The following is a 20,216-nucleotide window of genomic DNA, read 5'->3' as shown; positions in this document are numbered from 1 at the left end:
GGAAATATATATGCTGGAATCACACATTTTATGTTCATTAATGGAAAGAATCATGATCGCCATCTTGCTCAGTGCGACTTTGCAGAAAGAGAACCAAGCCCAGAGGGATTTAAGTGCTTGCTCAAAATTTTACCACTAATGATTATCCTAGACTAAAATGCGGAGTTGTTCCTGCCTCTTGGGTCAGTGCTTTTTTTTAAAAAAAATAAAATAGTATTATCTTTAGTATGATTTGCTTTTAAATTGGATTTTATATAGTCATTATGTTTATATAGAGTTTATTTAGATAATATTTCAATTAGCCTTTGCTACATAACAGACTGCCCTAGAACATAATGGCTTAAAATAACTATTATGTATGATTTCTCAGGATTTCATGAGTTTGCTGAGTTCATCTGGACCCACTCATGTGGCTGGTCATTGGCAGCTAAGCTGGGATTAGAGCGGCTAAACCGGCCTCTCTCATATCTGGGCCTTAGTGCTGTTTATTGGATGGGATTCCCGCTCATCATTCAGTAGTCTTGTCTGGACATCTGTACATGGTGGTGGGACCATTCCAAAGAGGCAAAGACAGAGGTGTAGACTCCTGAACTTGTACAACATCACACTAAGTTATTCAAAGCAAGCCATAAGTCCAGTTCAGATTCAAGGGGTGAGGCAACAGGCTCCATCTCTTGATAGGAGGAGGTGTAAAATATGTGGCCATGTTTTCCATCTATCATAGCTGCTAATCATAAATTTAATTGCTGAATTTACTTTCTAAGATTAACATTTACCTAATGTGGAACTGAAAGCTGTGAATTTGGGAACTCTAACAATGTAATTTTAATCAGTATATGAGAAACAAAAATTTGATATGAAAAAAAATGTTGAAAAGGGAAGTTATGTTTTAGAGATTTTGTATCCTCTGTGATGTAAAACAGATAAAGAAATGCAACAGTCTTTGTTACTTAGAATGTTTGCTTAATCATTATTTTCTGAGATTATTACCATTCATCATCATTGTGGGGTTTTTTCATATTACAAAATAGAATGTAAAAGCAATTAATAGGTTCCCATGAATTAATTTATAATATGATAGCATATTTCCAGGGCCTGTGATGATTACATTTGTATAAAATTTTACTTAATTTATCTGACAACTATCTCTATTGAGTGCCTGCTATGGGATTTACACTGTGCAGAGACTTGGGGTATTGCTCTGAACCAAATAGATAAGGTTACTGCATATTCCCATACTTAGATGGGACAGTTCTCTAAAGAAGCTTTCTCAGAAGCTGAAGAATGAGTAGGAGTTAACTGAGGTAAGAGGGAAAGGATATAGGAAGTCTTCCAAGGAAAAGAATGGCTTGGCAAAGGCCTTGGAAATAAGCAAGGAACATTAAAAGAATTGGAAAAAAAAAATTGATTATGGCTGAAGCCTAGAATGTCAAAGGGGTGAGGCAAGAAAGAAGCTGGAGAGGTAGAACCTGGATTTTATATCAAGGATCATGGGAACCATTTAGAGCTTTAGAGGTTTTTTGCTCAGATGGTTTTAGAAAAGTCATTGATTGCAGTTTGGTTAAGGTCTGTAGCTAAAATGAAGACAGGGTTGAGCTCAGGAGACCAACAATACAGCCCATTGATACTGATATGGATTAAGTGGATGTGAGAATGAAGACAAGTATATAAATCCTATAGGTGTTTAGGAGATGGAATCAACCAGATTTGGTGACTAGGTGTAGAGTAGAAGGAAGAGCCCAAGGTTACTGTCTCAGGTTTCTGGCTTGGAGTACTGTTAACAAATAGGTAGTATAAATAGAGAAATGGGCTTATTCTTCCCAAGGATGGGCAGGACAGTATCCTAACTCTGTTTCCAAGCTAACTACCTGGATATCTTGTTTGTATTTTCTAGTATTTGAAGTGACTTTTCCAATTTCAGTTAAAAAAATATTGATTCTTGTTCAGTGAAATTCAGTAAAGTACAGCAGTGCTGCCATAACTTGAATTTATATCCTGGATCTGAAAAGATTTTACTTTGGCATTGATTCTTTAATAGATAGAAATTTAGTGCTCAGTTGCTGTAGTGAATTTCATTAAGCAATTTGCTTATGGCTTCATGTTTTGAAATTACTTGAAGAGAATAATGACTAAGCAGCAATATGTATAAAATTACATTTTGTGAATTCCTACCTTAAGCCCTAAGCCCTTTATTAATGAGTCTAAAAATAATTGTGTGGTTAATATTTGTTCAGGTTTTTTAAGTGGAGTTTATTGATAAAAGTTTTTAAAAGTTGTTTTTCTTTTTTATTGTCTTACAACTCTAGTAAGTAGAATATTAGTTTACATTTCTGCTAAGGAAGAAAAAATATGTAAGGTAGCTCCATGAACTTGAAGCCTTTCCTTGGTGGATTTACCCCTCCTTTAAATGTTAAGCATGAGAATTAAGGTTTAAAAGAAGAATTAACTGTTGAGTCTTGGAAAGTTAAGCTTTCTTGGACACTAACATTTTAATCTTTGTAATTTTGAATTTGATAGCTATCTATAGATTTTATTAAAATATATTTACTCATCCTATAGTATTATCCTACTTTGACCTAGGAATGTTAATTTGCCTCAAATTCTCTTATCAGTCTAGATACAATATATTCAATAGTGTTTGCCATGTGTTCTCTATAAACTGAATTTTGTATTATTTTCAATATTCTATAAGTTTAAAAGCACTTTACAACCTATTTTTTTCTTTTTTTCTCTCCTTAGGTACTACAAGGGCCCCCAGGGATGGGGAAGTACCAGGGGTGGACTATAATTTCATTTCTGTTGAACAGTTCAAAGCACTGGAAGAGAGTGGAACATTATTAGAAAGTGGAACGTATGATGGTATGTCCCCAGATATTGACAACAGCAGCCCAGAAAACTGTCTGATTGATTGGAACTATTTCAAATGGAATTTGATCAGTAAAATACCACTTTTTAAAAAAGTTTTTTCTATTAGTCTTTGAGAGGTTATCCTTTTGATTAGGCTATTTTTAATTTACTACTTAAGATGGGAATAAATGCATTCTGTGTTATTCTAAAGTTGGTTGTAGACAGTATACTAAAATCATCAAAGCTAGCTAGTTTGCAGTATTTCATAATAATTTACATCCACTGTATTCACTCAAGCATTTGTGAGTTCTGTTTGTGGCTGGAAATAAAAATACTGTACCCTTTAAAAAATCAATTTATACCTTGGCTCTCTTGGAGAAAAGAGAGTATAGATTTGAAGAGGAAAATAATAAAAACAGAAAAATTGGTTTTCTTTTCATAACTGTTTTCTCTACTCACTTGATTCTAGGGAGTACTAATTTAAGATCAGTTTCAACTTTTGAATGATTCTTTGTTAAATCTTCTTTCTTTTCTTTATCTAACAGTTCTTCACTGGCAAACTTGTACACTCCAACAGCACCCTGCACTTCTCCATCATTGCTTTATCATGCTATTATAATTGCCTTTTTCACAAGCTCTGTGAAAGCAGATGTCATGTCTTTCTTTATGTTATCTTCAGTTCCTAGAGATAATGTTCAATAAATATCTGATCGTGAATTCATCATATCCAAATGTGCATTTGTGCTATCGAAAACAGTAAGTCTTCATAATTTCTCTTTTTAGCTTTAGCAAGAGCTCAAGACAGGGAAGTCTTCATTTACTTCCTTCTTTTTCTCAGCAGCTTCATCTAGTCTGTTACCAGCCGAATCTTTTGTAGCATCTTTCACACTGCCTTTCTTTGCACTTTCATCACCTCGTCGTAGGCTCCCTGCACGGACTCATGCTGGCTATGATAGTTGAGCTCATGTGTTCCAGTCTCTTCCCTCTCACCAGTCCACCCCGCTCATTGCTACCATACTAGTCTTCCTTGTCAAATGCAGTTCTGGTCGTTTCTCTTCCCTTCAGAATCTTTAATGATTTCCTCTTGCCTGCTAAGTTTGACCTAGCCACTCTTCCTGAGATTAGCATCCATGACTCACTCATTCATGTATTATTTATTTGATCCTTCTTTTATACTCTGTGCCAAGCACTACCAGAGGGACTAGAGGTGCTGTGCTGAGCAACACTGAAATGATACTGAATTCATAAATCCTATATCTTAGTGGGGAAGGCAGTCAGAACACAAACAAGATAACTAAATTGAGATGTTATGAAAGAAACAAAAGCAAGGGATTTTTAAAGAATATAATAGGAATGTCTAAGTTAGATAAGATGGCCAGTGGAGACTTCTCAGAGAAAATGACAGCTGTTTATTTTTTATTTTTGTGCAAATAGCCTTCTCTCATTCACCTCCCTCTTACAGGCAACCATTCTGATGTGTTTAATATATATATGTTTTGGTTTATATGTGACCTTGCAAAATATGTATTGTGTCTTGTGTACATGTATTTATTATTTACATCTGGACCATGTTCTGTATCTTAGTTTTAAACTGTTTTCACTTACTACAGTTTTTTAGATTCATCTACATTCCTGTACTGTAAATATATGTAATTCACTGTTTTGTAACCATTGCACAGTACTCCATAATGTGAATCCATTACCTAATGTTTCTCCTATTGACGGACTTCCAGTTTGCCTCTAACTCCTCATCACCACAGATCAATCTGCAGCATCCTCATACATGTCTTCTTACAAACCAGTGTGAGAATGTCTGTGGCATATATATCCAAGAGCAGGTTGTTGGGTTATAAGGTAAACATATAGTTAATATGATGAAGCTGTTTTGGGTAGCTCTGCAGTCTCTATTCCCCAGGCAGTGGCATGGAGAGTTGTAGTGGCTTTCCACATCCTTATCAACACTTGGCACCATCCAGCTTTGTAATTTTGCCAGTCTGATGGTTATAGAAGTGGTGTCTCATTTTAATTTTAGTTTCTCTTGTAGTCAGAGAGTCTTAGCATCTTTTCATATGCTTGGTTTTTGAACTTCTGCAAATTGTCTATTCATTTGCTTTGTCCATTTTATTTTTAAACTGGGATCTCAATAGCATTTCTGTTTGTAAATATTTATATTAGATAATAATCTCTTATTGGATATTGATATTTTCTCCCATTCTGTAACCTAATAACCTTGTTCTGTGTTTCTTCATTAAACCAAAATCCTTAACTTTTGTCAGTCAGAGTTACCACTGTTTTCCTTATGATTGGTGCTTTGAAATTTCATTTAAGAAGTCATTGTCTTTAATGATTTAAATTGAAAAGATATTCTCCTATGTTTTCTTCTGTTAAGAACATGGTATATGACAAAGTGGCATTTTCCATATTATTAATTACTACGTGCTCAATTAAGAGGAAAAGCAAATTGAAATAACAGATACCCACCATTCCACACCCATCAGACTGACAGAAATTTTAAAGTCTGATAATTGTGATAAATGGAAATCCGCATATACAACTGGTGAGGGTATAAAATGATATAACAATCCTTTGGGAAACCATCTTGGCAATACCTAGTAAATTCAAAGATGCACCTAACTCCGACCCAGCAGTTCCCTCTGTGATTGCCTACTCTAGAAAAACCCCGTCGATGTGGATATGCAGTCAAGTACCTGAATAGTCATTATCAATTCAGTTCAGTCCCTCAGTCGTGTCTGACTCTTTGCAACCCCATGGACTGCAGTGCGCCAGGTTTCCCTGTCCATAAACAACTCCCAGAGCTTGTTCAAACTTATGTCCACTGAGTCAGACATGCCATCCAACCATCTCATCCTCCATCACTCTCTTCTTCTCCTACCTTCAGTCTTTCTCAGCATCAGGGTCTTTTCCAATGAGTCAGCTCTTCATAGCAGGTGGCCAAGGTATTGGAGTTTCAGCTTCAGCATCAGTCCTTCTAATGAGTGTTCAGGGCTGATTTCCTTTAGGATTGACTGGTTGGATCTCCTTGCAGTTCAAGGGACTCAAGAGTCTTATCCAACACCACAGTTCAAAAGCATCAATTCTTCTGCACTCAGCTTTCTTTATAGTCCAACTCTCACATTGTACATGACTACTGGAAAAACCATAGCTTTGACTAGACAAAGCTTTGTTGGCAAAGTAATGTCTCTGCTTTTCAATATGCTGTCTAGGTTGGTCATAGCTTTCCTTCCAAGGAGCAAGTGTCTTTTAATTTCATGTCTGTAGTCACCATCTGCAGTGATCTTGGAGCCCCCCAAAATAAAGTCTGTGACTGTTCAATTGTTTCCCCATCTATTTGCCATGAAATGATGGGACAGGATGCCATGATCTGAGTTTTTTGAATGTTGAGTTTTAAGCCAAATTTTTCACTTTTATCAAGAAGCACTTTGGTTCCTCTTCGCTTTCTGCCATAAGGGTGGTGTCATCTGAGTATCTGGGGTTATTGATATTTCTCCAGGCAGTCTTGATTCCAGCTTGTGCTTCATCCAGCATGGCATTTTGCATAAGGTACTCTGCATAAAAAGTTGGCTTAAAGCTCAACATTCAGAAAACTAAGATCATGGCATCCGGTCCCATCACTTCATGGGAAATAGATGGGGAAACAGTGGAAACAGTGGCTGACTTTATTTTTCTGGGCTCTAAAATCACTGCAGATGGTGACTGCAGCCATGTAATTAAAAGACACTTGCTCCTTGGAAGGAAAGTTATGACCAACCTAGACAGCATATTCAAAAGCAGAGACATTACTTTGCCAATAAAGGTCTGTCTAGTCAAGGCTATGGTTTTTCCAGTGGTTATGTATGGATGTGAAAGTTGGACTATAAAGAAAGCTGAGCGCCAAAGAATTGATGCTTTTGAACTGTGGTGTTGGATAAGACTCTTGAGAGTCCCTTGAACTGCAAGGAGATTCAACCAGTCCATCCTTAAGAAGATCAGTCCTGGGTGTTCATTGGAAGGACTGAAGCTAAAGCTGAAACTCCAATACTTTGGCCACCTCATGTGAAGAGCTGACTCATTGGAAAAGACCCTGATGCTGAGAAAGATTGAGGGCAGGAGGAGAAGGGGACGACAGAGGATGAGATGGTTGGATGGCATCACCAACTCAACGGAAATGGGTTTGGGTAGACTGCGGGAGTTGGTGATGGACAGGGAGGCCTGACGTGCTGCAGTTCATGGGGTCACAAAGAGTCAGACATGACTGAGCGACTGAACTAAACTCTGCATATAAGTTAAAGAAGCAGGGTGACAATATATATCCTTGACATACTCCTTTACCAATTTGGAGCCAGTCCATTGTTCCATGTCCAGTTCTAACTGTTGCTTCTTGACGTGCATACAGATTTCTCAGGAGGCAAGTCAAATGATCTGGTATTCCCATCTATTGAAGAATTTTCCAGTTTGTTGGGATCCACAGTCAAAGGCTTTAGCATAGTCAATAAAGCAGACATAATTGTTTTTCTGGAACTCTCTTGCTTTTCCTGTGATCTAACGATGTTGGCAATTTGATCTGTCCTTCCTCTGCCTTGTCTGAATCCAGCTTGAATATCTGGAAGTTCTTGGCCCACGTACTGCTGAAGCCTTACTTGGAGAATTTTGAGCATTACTTTGCTAGCGTGTGAGATGAGTGCAATTGTGCAGTAGTTTGAGCATTCTTTGGCATTGCCTTTCTTTGGGATTGGATTGAAAACTGACCTTTTCCAGTCCTGAGGCCACTGCTGAATTTTCCAAATTTGCTTTCATATTGAGTGCAGCACTTTCGCAGCATCATCTTTCAGTATTTGAAATAGCTCAGCTAGAATTCCATCACCTCCACTAGCTTTGTTCATAGTGATGCTTCCAAAGGCCCACTTGACTTCACACTTCAGGATGTCTGTCTCTAGGTGGGTGATCACACCCTCGTGGTTATCTGGGTCATGGAGATCTTTTTTGTATAGTTTTTCTGTGTATTCTTGCCACCTCTCCTTAATATCTTCTGCTTCTGTTAGGTCCATACCGTTTTGATCCTTTATTGTGCCCATCTTTGCATGAAATGTTCCCTTGGTATCTCTGATTTTCTTGAAGACATCTCTAGTCTTTCTCAGTCTATAGTTTTCCTCTATTTCTTTGCATTGATTGCTGAGAAAAGCTTTATCTCTCCTTGCTATTCTTTGAAACTGCATTCAGATGGGTTTATCTTTCCTTTTCTCCTTTGCCTTTAACTTCTCTTCTTTTCTCAGCTATTTGTGAGGCTTCCTCAGACAACCATTTTGCCTTTTTTGCATTTCTTTTTCTTGGGGATGATGTTGATCACTCCCTCTTGTACAATGTCACAAACCTCTGTCCATAGTTCTTCAGGCACTCTGTCTACCAGATCTAATCCCTTGAATCTATTTGTCACTTCCACTGAATAATTGTAAGGGTTTTGATTTAGGTCATACCTGAATGGTCTAGTGGTTTTCCCTACTTTCTTCAATTTAAGTCTGATTTTTGCAATAAGCAGTTCATGATCTGAGCCACAGTCAGCTCCTAGTCTTGTTTTTGCTGACTGTATAGAGCTTCTCCATCTTCAGCTGCACAGAATATAACCAATCTGATTTCGGTGTTGACCATCTGGTGAAGTCCCTGTGTAGAGTCTTCTCTTGTGTTGGAAGAGGGTGTTTGCTATGACCAGTGCGTTCTCTTGGCTAAACTCTGTTAGCTTTTGCCCCGCTTCATTTTGTACTCCAAGGGCAAATTTGCCTGTTACTCCAGGTATCTCTTGACTTCCTACTTTTGCATTCCAGTCCCCTGTGATGAAAAGGACATCTTTTTTTGGTGTTCTAGAAGGTCTTGTAAGTCTTCATAGAATAGTCATTATAGCATTATTTGAAACAATAAGGGAATGAAAGTATCTTTTATTAGAGGAATTAATAAAATTTATTTTAATTTGTTTATAAAAGTTGACTTGGATGATTAGAATCTGCATCTATCTATAGGAATAAGTCTTAGAAATACAGTTGTATAAAACGAATGTTACAAAAGGATATGGACAGCATACTGTTTAGGAAAAAAGATATGAAATGTTATAAACACTCCATGAAGCTTTTATTAAAATAGTAGTATTTATATGTTATGCTTCCCTTGTGGCTCAGATGGTAAAAAATCCGCAAGGCAGGAGCCCTGGGCTCGATCCCTGTTTTAGGAAGATCCCCGGGAGGAGGGTATGGCAATCCACTCCAGTATTCTTGCCTGGAGAATCCCATTGACATAGAAACCTGGCAGGCTACAGTCCATGGTGTCACAAAGAGTTGAACACGACTGAGCGACTAAGCACATTTATATGTTATATATGCATGTACATATGTCCTAGATGTATATAACATGCCAGGAAATGACATATACCAACACGAGGGTCACTCAGGGAGAGAATGGGAAGGACAGACAGGAAATCAGGACTTGAATTATATATATGACTGAATATGTATGTCATTAAGGAGGGGAAAAGGGAAACCTGAAAAGAATCTGGCACCAAGTTAGTATCTGGGTATGTGTAAATAAATTTCTAACTAGTCTAACATTGTTGTCCTTGATTTTATATGGGTTTAAAATATTTAATGGTTGGTCTATCGTAAAAATGAAAACACTTCAGAAAAGAAGAAAGAGAAAAAAGAAAAAGCTCCAGTATAGCTTCCAAAAGATGAAAAGCTTTCTGGTGAATAACTATTGTTGGGGTTCACAAATTTTGTAATTCTATACCTTTCACTATCTGAAATCTTGGTATTTACCAACAACTCAAGAAAAATAGATCTAATTTACTTATAAGCAGTGTTAGCTTTCTTTTTTTCATCTAAGCCAATAATTTTTTAAAAATAAGGCAACTGCCAGAATTTATTATGTTCTATTTCTTGTCACTGATTATGGATATAGCAATCATATCCTGAATTTTTTCATATTTTTCATTCTAGAAAAAAGTTAAACCTAAAATTAGATAAGAGCTACTAACAGTATTCAGTAAAAATGTGTTTTTAGTATTTCCTGTAAAACTACCATCCTTAGAAAAGTTGGGGGGGGGGAGGACTTTCAACTTTCTCATGGTACATCCAGAGTCCTTGGTAGCATGCCTGTTGGACATAATGACGGGAAAAATGAGATCCTAGGGCATCCTGTTCTCCAACCAAACCTCCGTTTGAAGTATTTCTGTGCCTTCTGTCCCAGAGAAGTGTGAACTGGCTTTTTCATTGTTCCTTGCTTTACTTATGGGCCAAAAGTTTACTGAGATCCTTAGTCTGTTTTACTATTATTCTTTGTATACATTTGCATGATAGGATTAACTCCATTTCAAACCTACATTTGGAAGCCAAGGAGTAGTTGAATGGAGAGAGGGAAGATGTGGTTGAAAAGTATTGTTAGTTTGATTTCATTGTTTTGTCTTGAGCGTTTTAATGACAATTCACACACAAAGTCAGATTTCCAAAGAAGTTATCTTAATACTTTCCCCCTCAAAGCATGCACAACAAGGTAAACTTTCTTTGTAGATTTGCCTCCGTGGTTCCCTGGTAGCTCAGTTGGTAAAGAATTTGCCTGCAATGCAGGAGACCCTGGTCTGATTCCTGGGTTGGGAATATCTGCTGGAGAAGCGATAGGCTACCCACTCCAGTATTCTTAGACTCCCCTTGTGGCAGGAGACCTGGGATAGGCTACCCAGTCCAGTATTCTTAGGCTTCGCTTGTGGCTCAGCTGGTAAAGAATCTGTGGAATCTGCCTGCAATGTGGGAGACCTGGGTTCGATCCCTGGGTTGGGAAGATCCCTGGAGAAGGGAGAGGCTACCCACTCCAGTATTTTGGTCTGGAGAATTCCATGGACTGTATAGTCCATGGGGTCACAAAGAGTCAGACAGGACTGAGCGACTTTCACTTTGCCTCTGTGATATGGTGAATAACTTTTTATGCTTTTGTTTCATTTCAGAAAAGTAATCCATTTTATACCCTGTTAATTTACCTTATATGAATAATCATCTCCTTAGGAGCCAAGGAATTGGGAGGTTTTTTTTTTTTTTAATAAAAGAAGAGCATGGATATTTTACTCCCTGTCCTTGTTTATCTTTCTGTGACATCAGCAGAGTGGTTGATATAAGGTCAGAGCTGGCAGGAGCCACAGACTGCTAACATAGCCAGACTCACTGAACGATTTCCATCGTATGTGGCTGCCTACTGGGGACTACATGGCAGACTGAGAAGATACTCAGTTGTTCTCATTCTATTCTGGAATGTTCATTGTTACTGTAAAAATTACTGATTTTCAAGACAACATATTAAAGTATTTCTTGCTTTCCTGAGAGTAAGCAAATATTGAATTATGCTAATAAAGTTTCTATTTGTTCAATAAGTTGTCAGATAAAACAGTATAATTAAAATGCTCAGAAAAAAATTTTTTAAATTATGTTTACATAAGCAGCCTACATTTCAGAACAGACTGGTAGGTGCATAGCTTTATCCTTTGCCTGCATATTTCCTTATTTTACTGAAATAACTCATTATGTTACATATCAGAACAAAATTATTTGAGTTAGTTTTCTCCTCCTTTACTCCCACTTTTTATGCCAATTAGTCTTACACGAGAGCATTGATGCATTTAAATTCACAAATTAGGCCCTAATATAAAACCCATGCAAAGCAAGCCCTGTAGGAATAAATAACCTACATATGTAAAGTCAACTTCCTGGCCTTAGTACTAATAGTCTTAGAGTGTTAGATAAGGTTAGGTAATATATAGGAACAAGCACTTGAGAAATTAGTTCTTTCTGGTCTATCTCCTCCTCTCCCAAGAAAAAGTGCTTTCACCTCCTTTTGGCCAATGATGGGTGTTCAGAAACTTCAGTATAACAGGGCAGAGACACAGTAAGCCATATTGTTCTAACTCTCAATTCAACATTCAAGGCTTTCAGCTGCTGTTATTTATCTTCAGGAAACTTCTATGGAACTCCCAAGCCTCCAGCAGAGCCCAGCCCTTTCCAGGCAGATCCAGTTGATCAGGTCCTTTTTGATAATGAATTTGACACAGAGTCCCAGAGAAAACGGACTACATCTGTCAGCAAGATGGAAAGAATGGACAGCTCTCTTCCTGAAGAGGAAGAAGACGAAGACAAGGAAACTGTTAACGGCAGTGGAAATGCAGGTTTGTAAATAGATGAACAACTTCTGGCTGTTACTCCTGGTTGACTTCAATATGACACTGAATTGGAAGTAGTAAAATTTTTCCCAAAGCATAGGAACAGCAAGTGATGGGATTCTAAGTTCTTTTAAAAGTTTTGTGTGAAATCGTGTATCTCTGTTGACCATTTTGTAAACTGAAGTTAGTTGTCCCAAGTGGCGGTTTTGGTAAATCAGTTATAAACTATTATTAGTACTAATATATGCCATTACCCCGCTGCTTAAAAGATTTGAGATTCATTTCTGATGCTTGAATATGGGAATCTTGTTGACCTAAGTCCTACTTTACAGAATTGAACCGAAATATAGATGTTTTAAGATATAGCCTTCAACAAAAACAAAGATTTAGAAATATGCTGTTAAAAGTTATCTGAAAGGTTTTTAGCAATATTTTGAGTTTAAATTCTGAGTCACTCAAAGAAATTTCCAAATTTGACTGTTACATTTTTCATTAAATGTCAAACCAATATAAATTTAATGATAATCTTCTGCCTTTTGAGTATCCCTAAATAACATAGTGATTCCTTAGAAGATTTTTATACTTCTCAATAATCACAGCAGAACTGATTTCAGTGCTATTTATTGTAATAATTTCATTCAAAACTCTAGCATATAAGCTTCATAAGGATTGAGGTTTTGCTTCTTTTGTTCATTGTTGTACTCCTTAAGCCATAAACCATGCTTGGCATGTAGTAGGAGCTAAAAAAAAAATAATGGTGGCTCAGATGGTAAAGCGGAAAAGGCAATGGCACCCCACTCCAGTACTCTTGCCTGGAAAATCCCATGGATGGAGAAGCCTAGTAGGCTGCAGTCCATGGGGTCGCTAAGAGTCGGGCACAACTGAGCGACTTCACTTTCCCTTTTCACTTTCATGCATTGGAGAAGGAAATGGCAACCCACTCCAATATTCTTGCCTGGAGAATCCCAGAGACAGAGGAGCCTAGTGGGCTGCCGTGTATGGGGTCGCACAGAGTCAAACACGACTGAAGCGACTTAGCAGCAGCAGATGGTAAAGAGTCCACTTGCAGTGTTGGAAACCTGGGTTCAGTCTTTTGGTTAGGAAGATCCCCTAGAGAAGGAAATGGCAACCCATGTATTCTTGCCTGGCAGGCTACAGCAAAGAGTCAGATACAACTGAGTTTCACAACCAATAAATGAAAGCATTTGATTATAACTCTAAATCTGCAGAATCTGTTACCATGTCATTTTCCCAAAGCATTCTGATTTTTCCCTTATCAGTTATTAAAATTTGCTATTATCTATCCTTGTATTACACTCATTGCGTGTGTCCCCCTCCTCAGGGCGAGTTCTGTTTTATGGTCATAACATCTTACATTGTTATGTCACATATATGCTCAATGAATTATAGCAATATATTTTGCTGAAAACAGGTCTAAAAAGGTTTAGATGAATTTACCTCTAAGTCTTTAGGGTTTGTTAAGGGAAATCATCAAATCCTAGAGTCTTATGATATTGATGTCAACTTTGCTGTCCCACAAATTTACATCTGTTGACATTTTTCAACGTTTAAGACATGGAATTAGAAACCATGACTCTGTCCCCAAATGGGAATTATATGTTCTTAATTTGAAGGAAAAGAAAATGCCCTTTTTTTTTTTTTTTTGAATGTCCTAATGCAGAGCCTCTCAGTGAGCCCTGCAGTTCCCTTAGAGGTACACCTATCTGTGAGGTCTGTAGTTTATGCTTGTCATGTAAGACAGTTGTTAAACCAGATGTTGTAGCCTCTTTGATATTAATATTTAAAGGAAATGTATCCAAGAGGGTGTGGGAGGAAGTTTGTATTCTATCTCATGTGTGTAGGTACCATAGGACTCTTCCACATATATTTCTTTGTAACAGAAACTATTCAGACTATTTTAAGGAAAAGTAAATACAAGACACGGGTGAAAGCCCTTCATCTTTTCTGAGTGAGTACTAACCACAGTTGTTAACTTTATTTAAAGTTTCTTTTTGTATTGCTTTGGGGGACTATAATTCCTGTCTTGAAAGATCAGAAAATTGTTGGGGATGGAAGCAGGAGAGGCTAGATGGAGGTTTATTTGTATATACAAGTATTATTTTAAATCTTTTTGAGAATTAACACAAGAATGCTAATATATCCCAATAGGATGACATGTGTTATATAATAATGCTAAAATTTTTTCAAAGAGTTAGTGTTATATGAACAACATTTTCAAATCATCGGCTATTAAGTGAACTTTATGCAGTCTTTTGAAATTCAGAAGAGTATTATTGCTCATATAGTTGTTTCCACTTTTCTCTAGTATATATATCCCAAGAATGTAATTCCCTTCCAGATTGATTTATACATTGGGTACCTTTTAATTTCTGTCACTTTCTCTACATAGAGAATAAATCATATGTTTTATTCAAATGATTCATTCAACAAATATCTGTTGAGTACCGGGTAGACTACTAAGTGCTAGGCATTGTTCTAGAAGCTGGAAATAAAGCAGAAAGCAAAACAGACAAAATCCCCTGCCTTCATGAACCTTACCTTCTGGTGGGAGAGACAGAATTATCCAACATAAATCAATAACATATAGTTAAGTTAGATAGTGCTAAAGAGAAAAAGCCAAGGAAGTAAAACGAAGTGAAGTGAAGTCGCTCAGTCGTGTCTGACTCTTTGCGACCCCGTGGACTGTCGCCTACCAGGATCCTCTGTCCATGGGACTTTCCAGGCAATAGTACTTGAGTGGATTGCCAGAGAAAAAGCCAAGGAGGAGAAGCATAAAAAGTAGCGGTGGCCAAAGTTGCAATTTTAGATAGAGTATCAGAGAAGATGTTGCCAAGAAGGGGATGTTGAAAGAAGTGTGAGAGTGAGCTCAAAATATCCGGAGGAAGAACATTCCAGCCAGAGGGAATTAATTATACTGTACAAACGCCCTGAGGTAGGAGCATGCCTGGATTATTCAGACAAGAGCAAGGAAACCAAGGTGGTTGGATACAATGTAGATGATACATTTTATGTGGTTGGGGCAGAGTGCTGAAAGGGAATAGACTATAATAGTAACAATGAGGTCAGTTAAATAATGATGGGGGTGGGAGTGGTAGAAATGTATGTTATACAGGATCTTATAGGTCACTGGAAGAATTTTGCTTTTTATTCTGAGATGAGAAACCATCACGGTATTAAGTAGAAGAGTACCATAATAAAACAGGTTTTAACCTAACAGTCTCATTCTGGCTGCCCTGTGGAGAAGAGGAAGTAGGAAGGCATGGGCATATACAAGGGTGTTAGTTAGCAGGATAGTGCAGTAACTTAAGTGAAAAATGACGACTTATACTCAGCTTACACTCAGGGCTTCCCTGGTAGCTCAGCTGGTAAAAGAATCTTCCTGCAATGCAGGAGACCTGGGTTCAATCCCTGGGTTGGAAAGATCCCCTGGAAAAGGGAACAGCTACCCACTCCAGTATTCTGGCTTGGAGAATTCCATGGACTATACAGTCAGTGGGGTCACAAAGAGTTAGACACGACTGAGTGACTTTCACTATATTCAGTGAAAGCATGAGAGGTAAGAAGTGAATTGCTGCTGCTGCTACTAAGTCACTTCAGTCGTGTTCCACTCTGTGCAACTCCATAGATGGCAGCCCACCAGGCTCCCCCGTCCCTGGGATTCTCCAGGCAAGAACACTGGAGTGGGTTGCCATTTCCTTTTCCAATGTGTGAAAGTGAAAAGTGAAAGTCAAGTCGCTCAGTCATGTCCAACTCTTAGAGACCCCATGGACTGCAGCCTACCAGGCATCTCCATCCATGGGATTTGCCAGGCAAGAAAGAGTACTGGAGTAGGGTGCCATTGCCTTCTTCAAGAAGTGGATTGAGTCAGTAACATTTGCCAACAGACTGGATATCAGGTATGAGAGAGCAGTCAAAGTAATCTCGGAGGGAGAGCAGTGAGTGGTCCTGAAGAGAGATCTTAGTTCCCTGCCCAGAAATTAAACCAGGTAACCTAGATGAAAACTTGGAATCTTCACCACCAGACCACCAGGGGATAGAGGGTAGAAGCAAAGAGGCCCTTGGCTCTTGCCCCTCTTGGAAAGCAAGAATGTGTCAAGGAGGCAAAAACTGTAAAAACAGGTACAGAGTTTACTATTAGAGACATAGCACAATGTATGTGAGAGCACACAGAAAAACAGTTTATTTAACACAGAAATAAATACACATCCATAGAGAAAGGGTATCAGTATCCTGAGTGAGGAGCCCAGTAAATCAGAAACTAGGCAGAGACGCACCCCCTGAGGGGAATGCTGGAGTCCTGGCTGAGGCAGTCCTTCTGGGTCTTTGTTTCTGTTTGGCCAATTACCTTCTTTATTTCTTCACACCTGTCTGATCCATGGACCCTTCCCAAGATGCATTCTTGCTAAGACGGATCCCACCACAGAAGCCTATGGGTGCACGTCTACACTTATTATGGGCTGGCGCCCCCTCCTTTTTCAACCACCAAGGCTTCCTTGCACGTGCAGACAGGGAAGTCTTCCTTGACCTCAGGAGTGGTTTTACTCCTCTTGACCAGCACCAGGTGTCTGGCCCGGAGGCCCACTGTCTCCTACCTCAGAAGGCCACTCCAAGGGTTTTAACTTGAGTATTTGAAAGAATGGAGTGGCATGTTTTGAGATGAGAGGTTTTAAGAGGAGTCAGTTTGCCTTGGGAAAGGGGGTTTTGGTTGGGATATTTAAATTTGAGACGTTCATTAGACTTCCAAATGGAAATGTCTTGTTTAAAATTGGATTTAAAAGTCAGTGTTCTGGTCTGAAAATACATGTTTGGACACCATCAACATATAGCTTGTATAACAGTGACAGTGAGATCGCCAAGAGAGTAAGTGTAGAAAGAGAAACGGTCCAAGGACTGGACCCTGGGAAAGCCCTCTAATATACAGATATCAAGGAGCCTGAGAAGAGCCAGTGAGATAGAAGGGACACCAGGAGGGTGTCATGTCCTGGCTGCCAAGAGAAGAGAATGTTCCGAGAGAGTGATCATCATGTCAGATGCTACTGATAACTCAAGCTAGATGGGCACTGAGACTTGATCATTGGGTGTAGCTATGTTGAGATAAGTGGTGACCTTGATAAGAGCAGTTTTATTGACGAGAGATCAAAAGCCTTGTTGGAGTGAGTTCCAGAGGCAAAAGTGGAGGTAGCAAGTATAAACTCTTCCAAGGAGTTTTGGTGTAAAAAGGAGAGAAATGGAATGGGGTTGCTGGGAAGCAGGGAAAGAATTGTTTAATTTCTTTTCATAGAATGGAGAAATACCTTGTTTTTATGTGGATGAATATGTTCTACTAGATAAGAAAGATTGGTGATATATGAGAGAGGGAGAATGAACTGCTGTAGGCAAGAGGGGATGAGGCTATCTGCTAGAAACGCAGAGTTCTTTCATAGTAACAGAAGTTAGAGTAAAATGGGCACAGTTACTATGTAGATATATATGATGGTGGGAATTTGTAGAAGTTCTCTTCCTTTTATATTTTCTCAGTGAAATAGGAAGCAGGGTCACCAAATGAAATTCGGGATAAGGCAGAAGATTTAAGGAGGAAGATATGAAAGTTATCTAGGAGAGTCAGAGTGAATGGACTAAAGAAATGTCCTATGGTTGTCATACATCATTAAATGCCCTCTTGAAGTTAGTGATCATGAGTTAAAAGTGAACTAGTTAGTATCACCTGCATTCAGCTACATATACTGGTGAAAAGTAGGTGAGTAAGATTTAAATAGAGTTACAGTTAAGTCAGGGCTTCCCTGGTGGCTCAGAGGCTAAAGCGTCTGCCTGGAATGCAGGAGACTGGGGTTCGATCCCTGGGTCGGGAAGATCCCCTGGAGAAGGAAATGGCAACCCACTCCAGTATTCTTGCCTGGAGAATCCCATGAAGTCGCTCAGTCGTGTCCGACTCTTTGCGACCCCGTGGACTGTAGCCTACCAGGCTCCTCTGTCCATGGGATTCTCTAGGCAAGAGTACTGGAGTGGATTGCCATTTCCTTCTCCAGGGTATCTTCCCGACCCAGGGATCGAACCCCGGTCTCCCGCATCGGAGGCAGACGCTTTAACCTCTGAGCCACCGTCAAGCAATATGATAAAAGTAAGGTAGGGCAAAAAAGTAAGGTAGGGCAAAAGGCCTCAGGAGTTTTTTTACAAGGGAGCAATTATAATGGTAGATCATTGAATTTAAGTTGGGTAAGTAGGGCAAGGATGGGGCTGAGAAACAGGGAAAGGTAGTAAGTAGTGAGATTAGGCTTTATAGAACTTGGTTGAATAAAGGATGATTGGAGTGGAAGTACTATAAGGATGGCACATAATTATATCTAAGGCCTCTTCTCAGGATCTCTGATTCTGAGGCATTGCCTGCAGTGTGGAATTATTACAGTTATATTTTCTTTTAAGTTCAAGAAACAAGTTTTAAGTACATAAATTATAAACCCCCTGGAGAGTAACCAGATTTTAGTATTCTTACCTACACTGTGAACTTTGGGACTCTCAAAGGATTTTAATATCACCAATAGACAATTAAATTCAACAACAGGAAGTCTATTGAGTTTAATTTTTAAAAACTAGTATTTTAAAGGCCTGTGTTAAATGTGCACAAGGCAGCTTGATAGATACAGCAGTTAAGGCTGTGGGCCATTTAAATTCAAATCCAGGCTTTGCTGTTTATTAGCTGTGTAAGCTAAATTAACTTAACTTTACTGGGCCTTAGTTTCTTCATCTTGAAATGGCAGTAGTGATAATACATACGCACAGGTTTACTTTGAGGATTATGAGTTATATATATAAAGCAGTTAAAATAGAGCCTCATACATGAACTGTAAAGGTGCTGCTATAGCTGTTATTGTTAGTGTAATTTTTGTTTGTTTGTTTGTTTTTTAGTTTTGTTATTTTTGTTGTTGTTAGTATAATATTTATTGATACATTTATTTATGTATTCTATTGACATAATATCTATATATTTAGTATATACAGAATTGATTCTAGTGTTGTTTTTTGCTTCTTTCCCAGACTAGCTTCAGAGGTGCTGAACAGAGTTAATGTCACCAGCAAATGAAAAAAAAAATCAGTATATTTGTTTTTTCACAGTTATAGCAGAATATGGACATAGCAGACAAGGAAATTTGCAGTATATATTTGGGCATTTTGTTAGAAATAGGACTGTTTGAAGAGAGTGTAACTTCTATCTCCTTTTCACACTCTTCTGTTTGAATAGCGGAAAATAGAGAGAGGCATTCTGAGCCATCTGATTGGATAAAGACCGTCCCAAGTTACAACCAAACAAACAGTTCCATGGACTTTAGAAATTATATGATGCGAGATGAAAATCTGGAACCACTGCCCAAAAACTGGGAAATGGCCTACACTGATACAGGGATGATCTACTTCATTGAGTAAGCAAATGTTTGTGTCTTTTCTAATGTGCCCAGTCACTGTGTGACCTGCCTTTAAATTTTTGTAACCTAATTTTACAAGACTTCCATTTCTTTTTTTTTTTCTTTAAAAATATTTTTCATACAAATTACAGTTGATTCTTAATCTATTTTCCTGGATGATATTTCATTTTTATTTGATATGGATAAAGGAATAATGTGTTTGATGTCTAGTTTTATGAAGATAGAATTAAAAACAGATTTATCACTAATAATGAAAAATGCAAGGAATAAAGGGTATTTTGCTTTGCCTTTTTTTTTTTTGAAGCCTTTTGGATGGATTGTCCACCTTAATGAGCATTTCACAAATTATCATCGTTTGGAAGGAGGCCGTGTTTATTATCTTAGCTAAATATTTTCAGACCTAGACTTTAAATTTGATGTATTCAGGTGATAATTAAATAATATAGGAGGAAAATGTATCACTGATCCTCAGAGCAATTGGTACAATATAAATTCACAAAAAATAAAACTATTCTATGAAAAAGCATTATTAATATAAGTATAAATATATTTTTTGGTTTGTAAGATACCATATGTATTTGATCAATCTAAGATTTCATATTTGTACCTGAGAACAAATATTATACAAATAATTATGCAAATATACAATATGAAGTATTTTTATGTTGCCATGCAGATATAATTCTCTTTAAAGTTGTTTGCCCAGCGGGAGAATATGAATGTAGTAAGGTAATAGACTATAACAGTTA

At 38.0% G+C, this 20,216-nt stretch overlaps 1 protein-coding gene across 2 annotated transcripts in view; it reads left to right on the top strand.

The window, feature by feature from the left end:
* MAGI3 (membrane associated guanylate kinase, WW and PDZ domain containing 3) overlaps positions 1-20,216 on the top strand; it is a 252,719-nt gene that overhangs the window by 156,726 nt on the left and 75,777 nt on the right. For both annotated transcript variants that reach the window (XM_040231001.1, XM_040231000.1), the window contains exons 3-5: positions 2,740-2,859; positions 11,825-12,034; positions 19,287-19,464. In XM_040231001.1, coding sequence (XP_040086935.1) covers positions 2,740-2,859; positions 11,825-12,034; positions 19,287-19,464 — 508 coding nt within the window. The remainder of the gene's footprint in view (positions 1-2,739; positions 2,860-11,824; positions 12,035-19,286; positions 19,465-20,216) is intronic.

Source organism: Oryx dammah, unplaced genomic scaffold (genome assembly GCF_014754425.2).
Source record: "Oryx dammah isolate SB20612 unplaced genomic scaffold, SCBI_Odam_1.1 HiC_scaffold_28, whole genome shotgun sequence".
NCBI classification, from domain to species: Eukaryota; Metazoa; Chordata; class Mammalia; order Artiodactyla; family Bovidae; genus Oryx; species Oryx dammah.
This window is presented reverse-complemented; position numbering and strand designations above follow the sequence as displayed.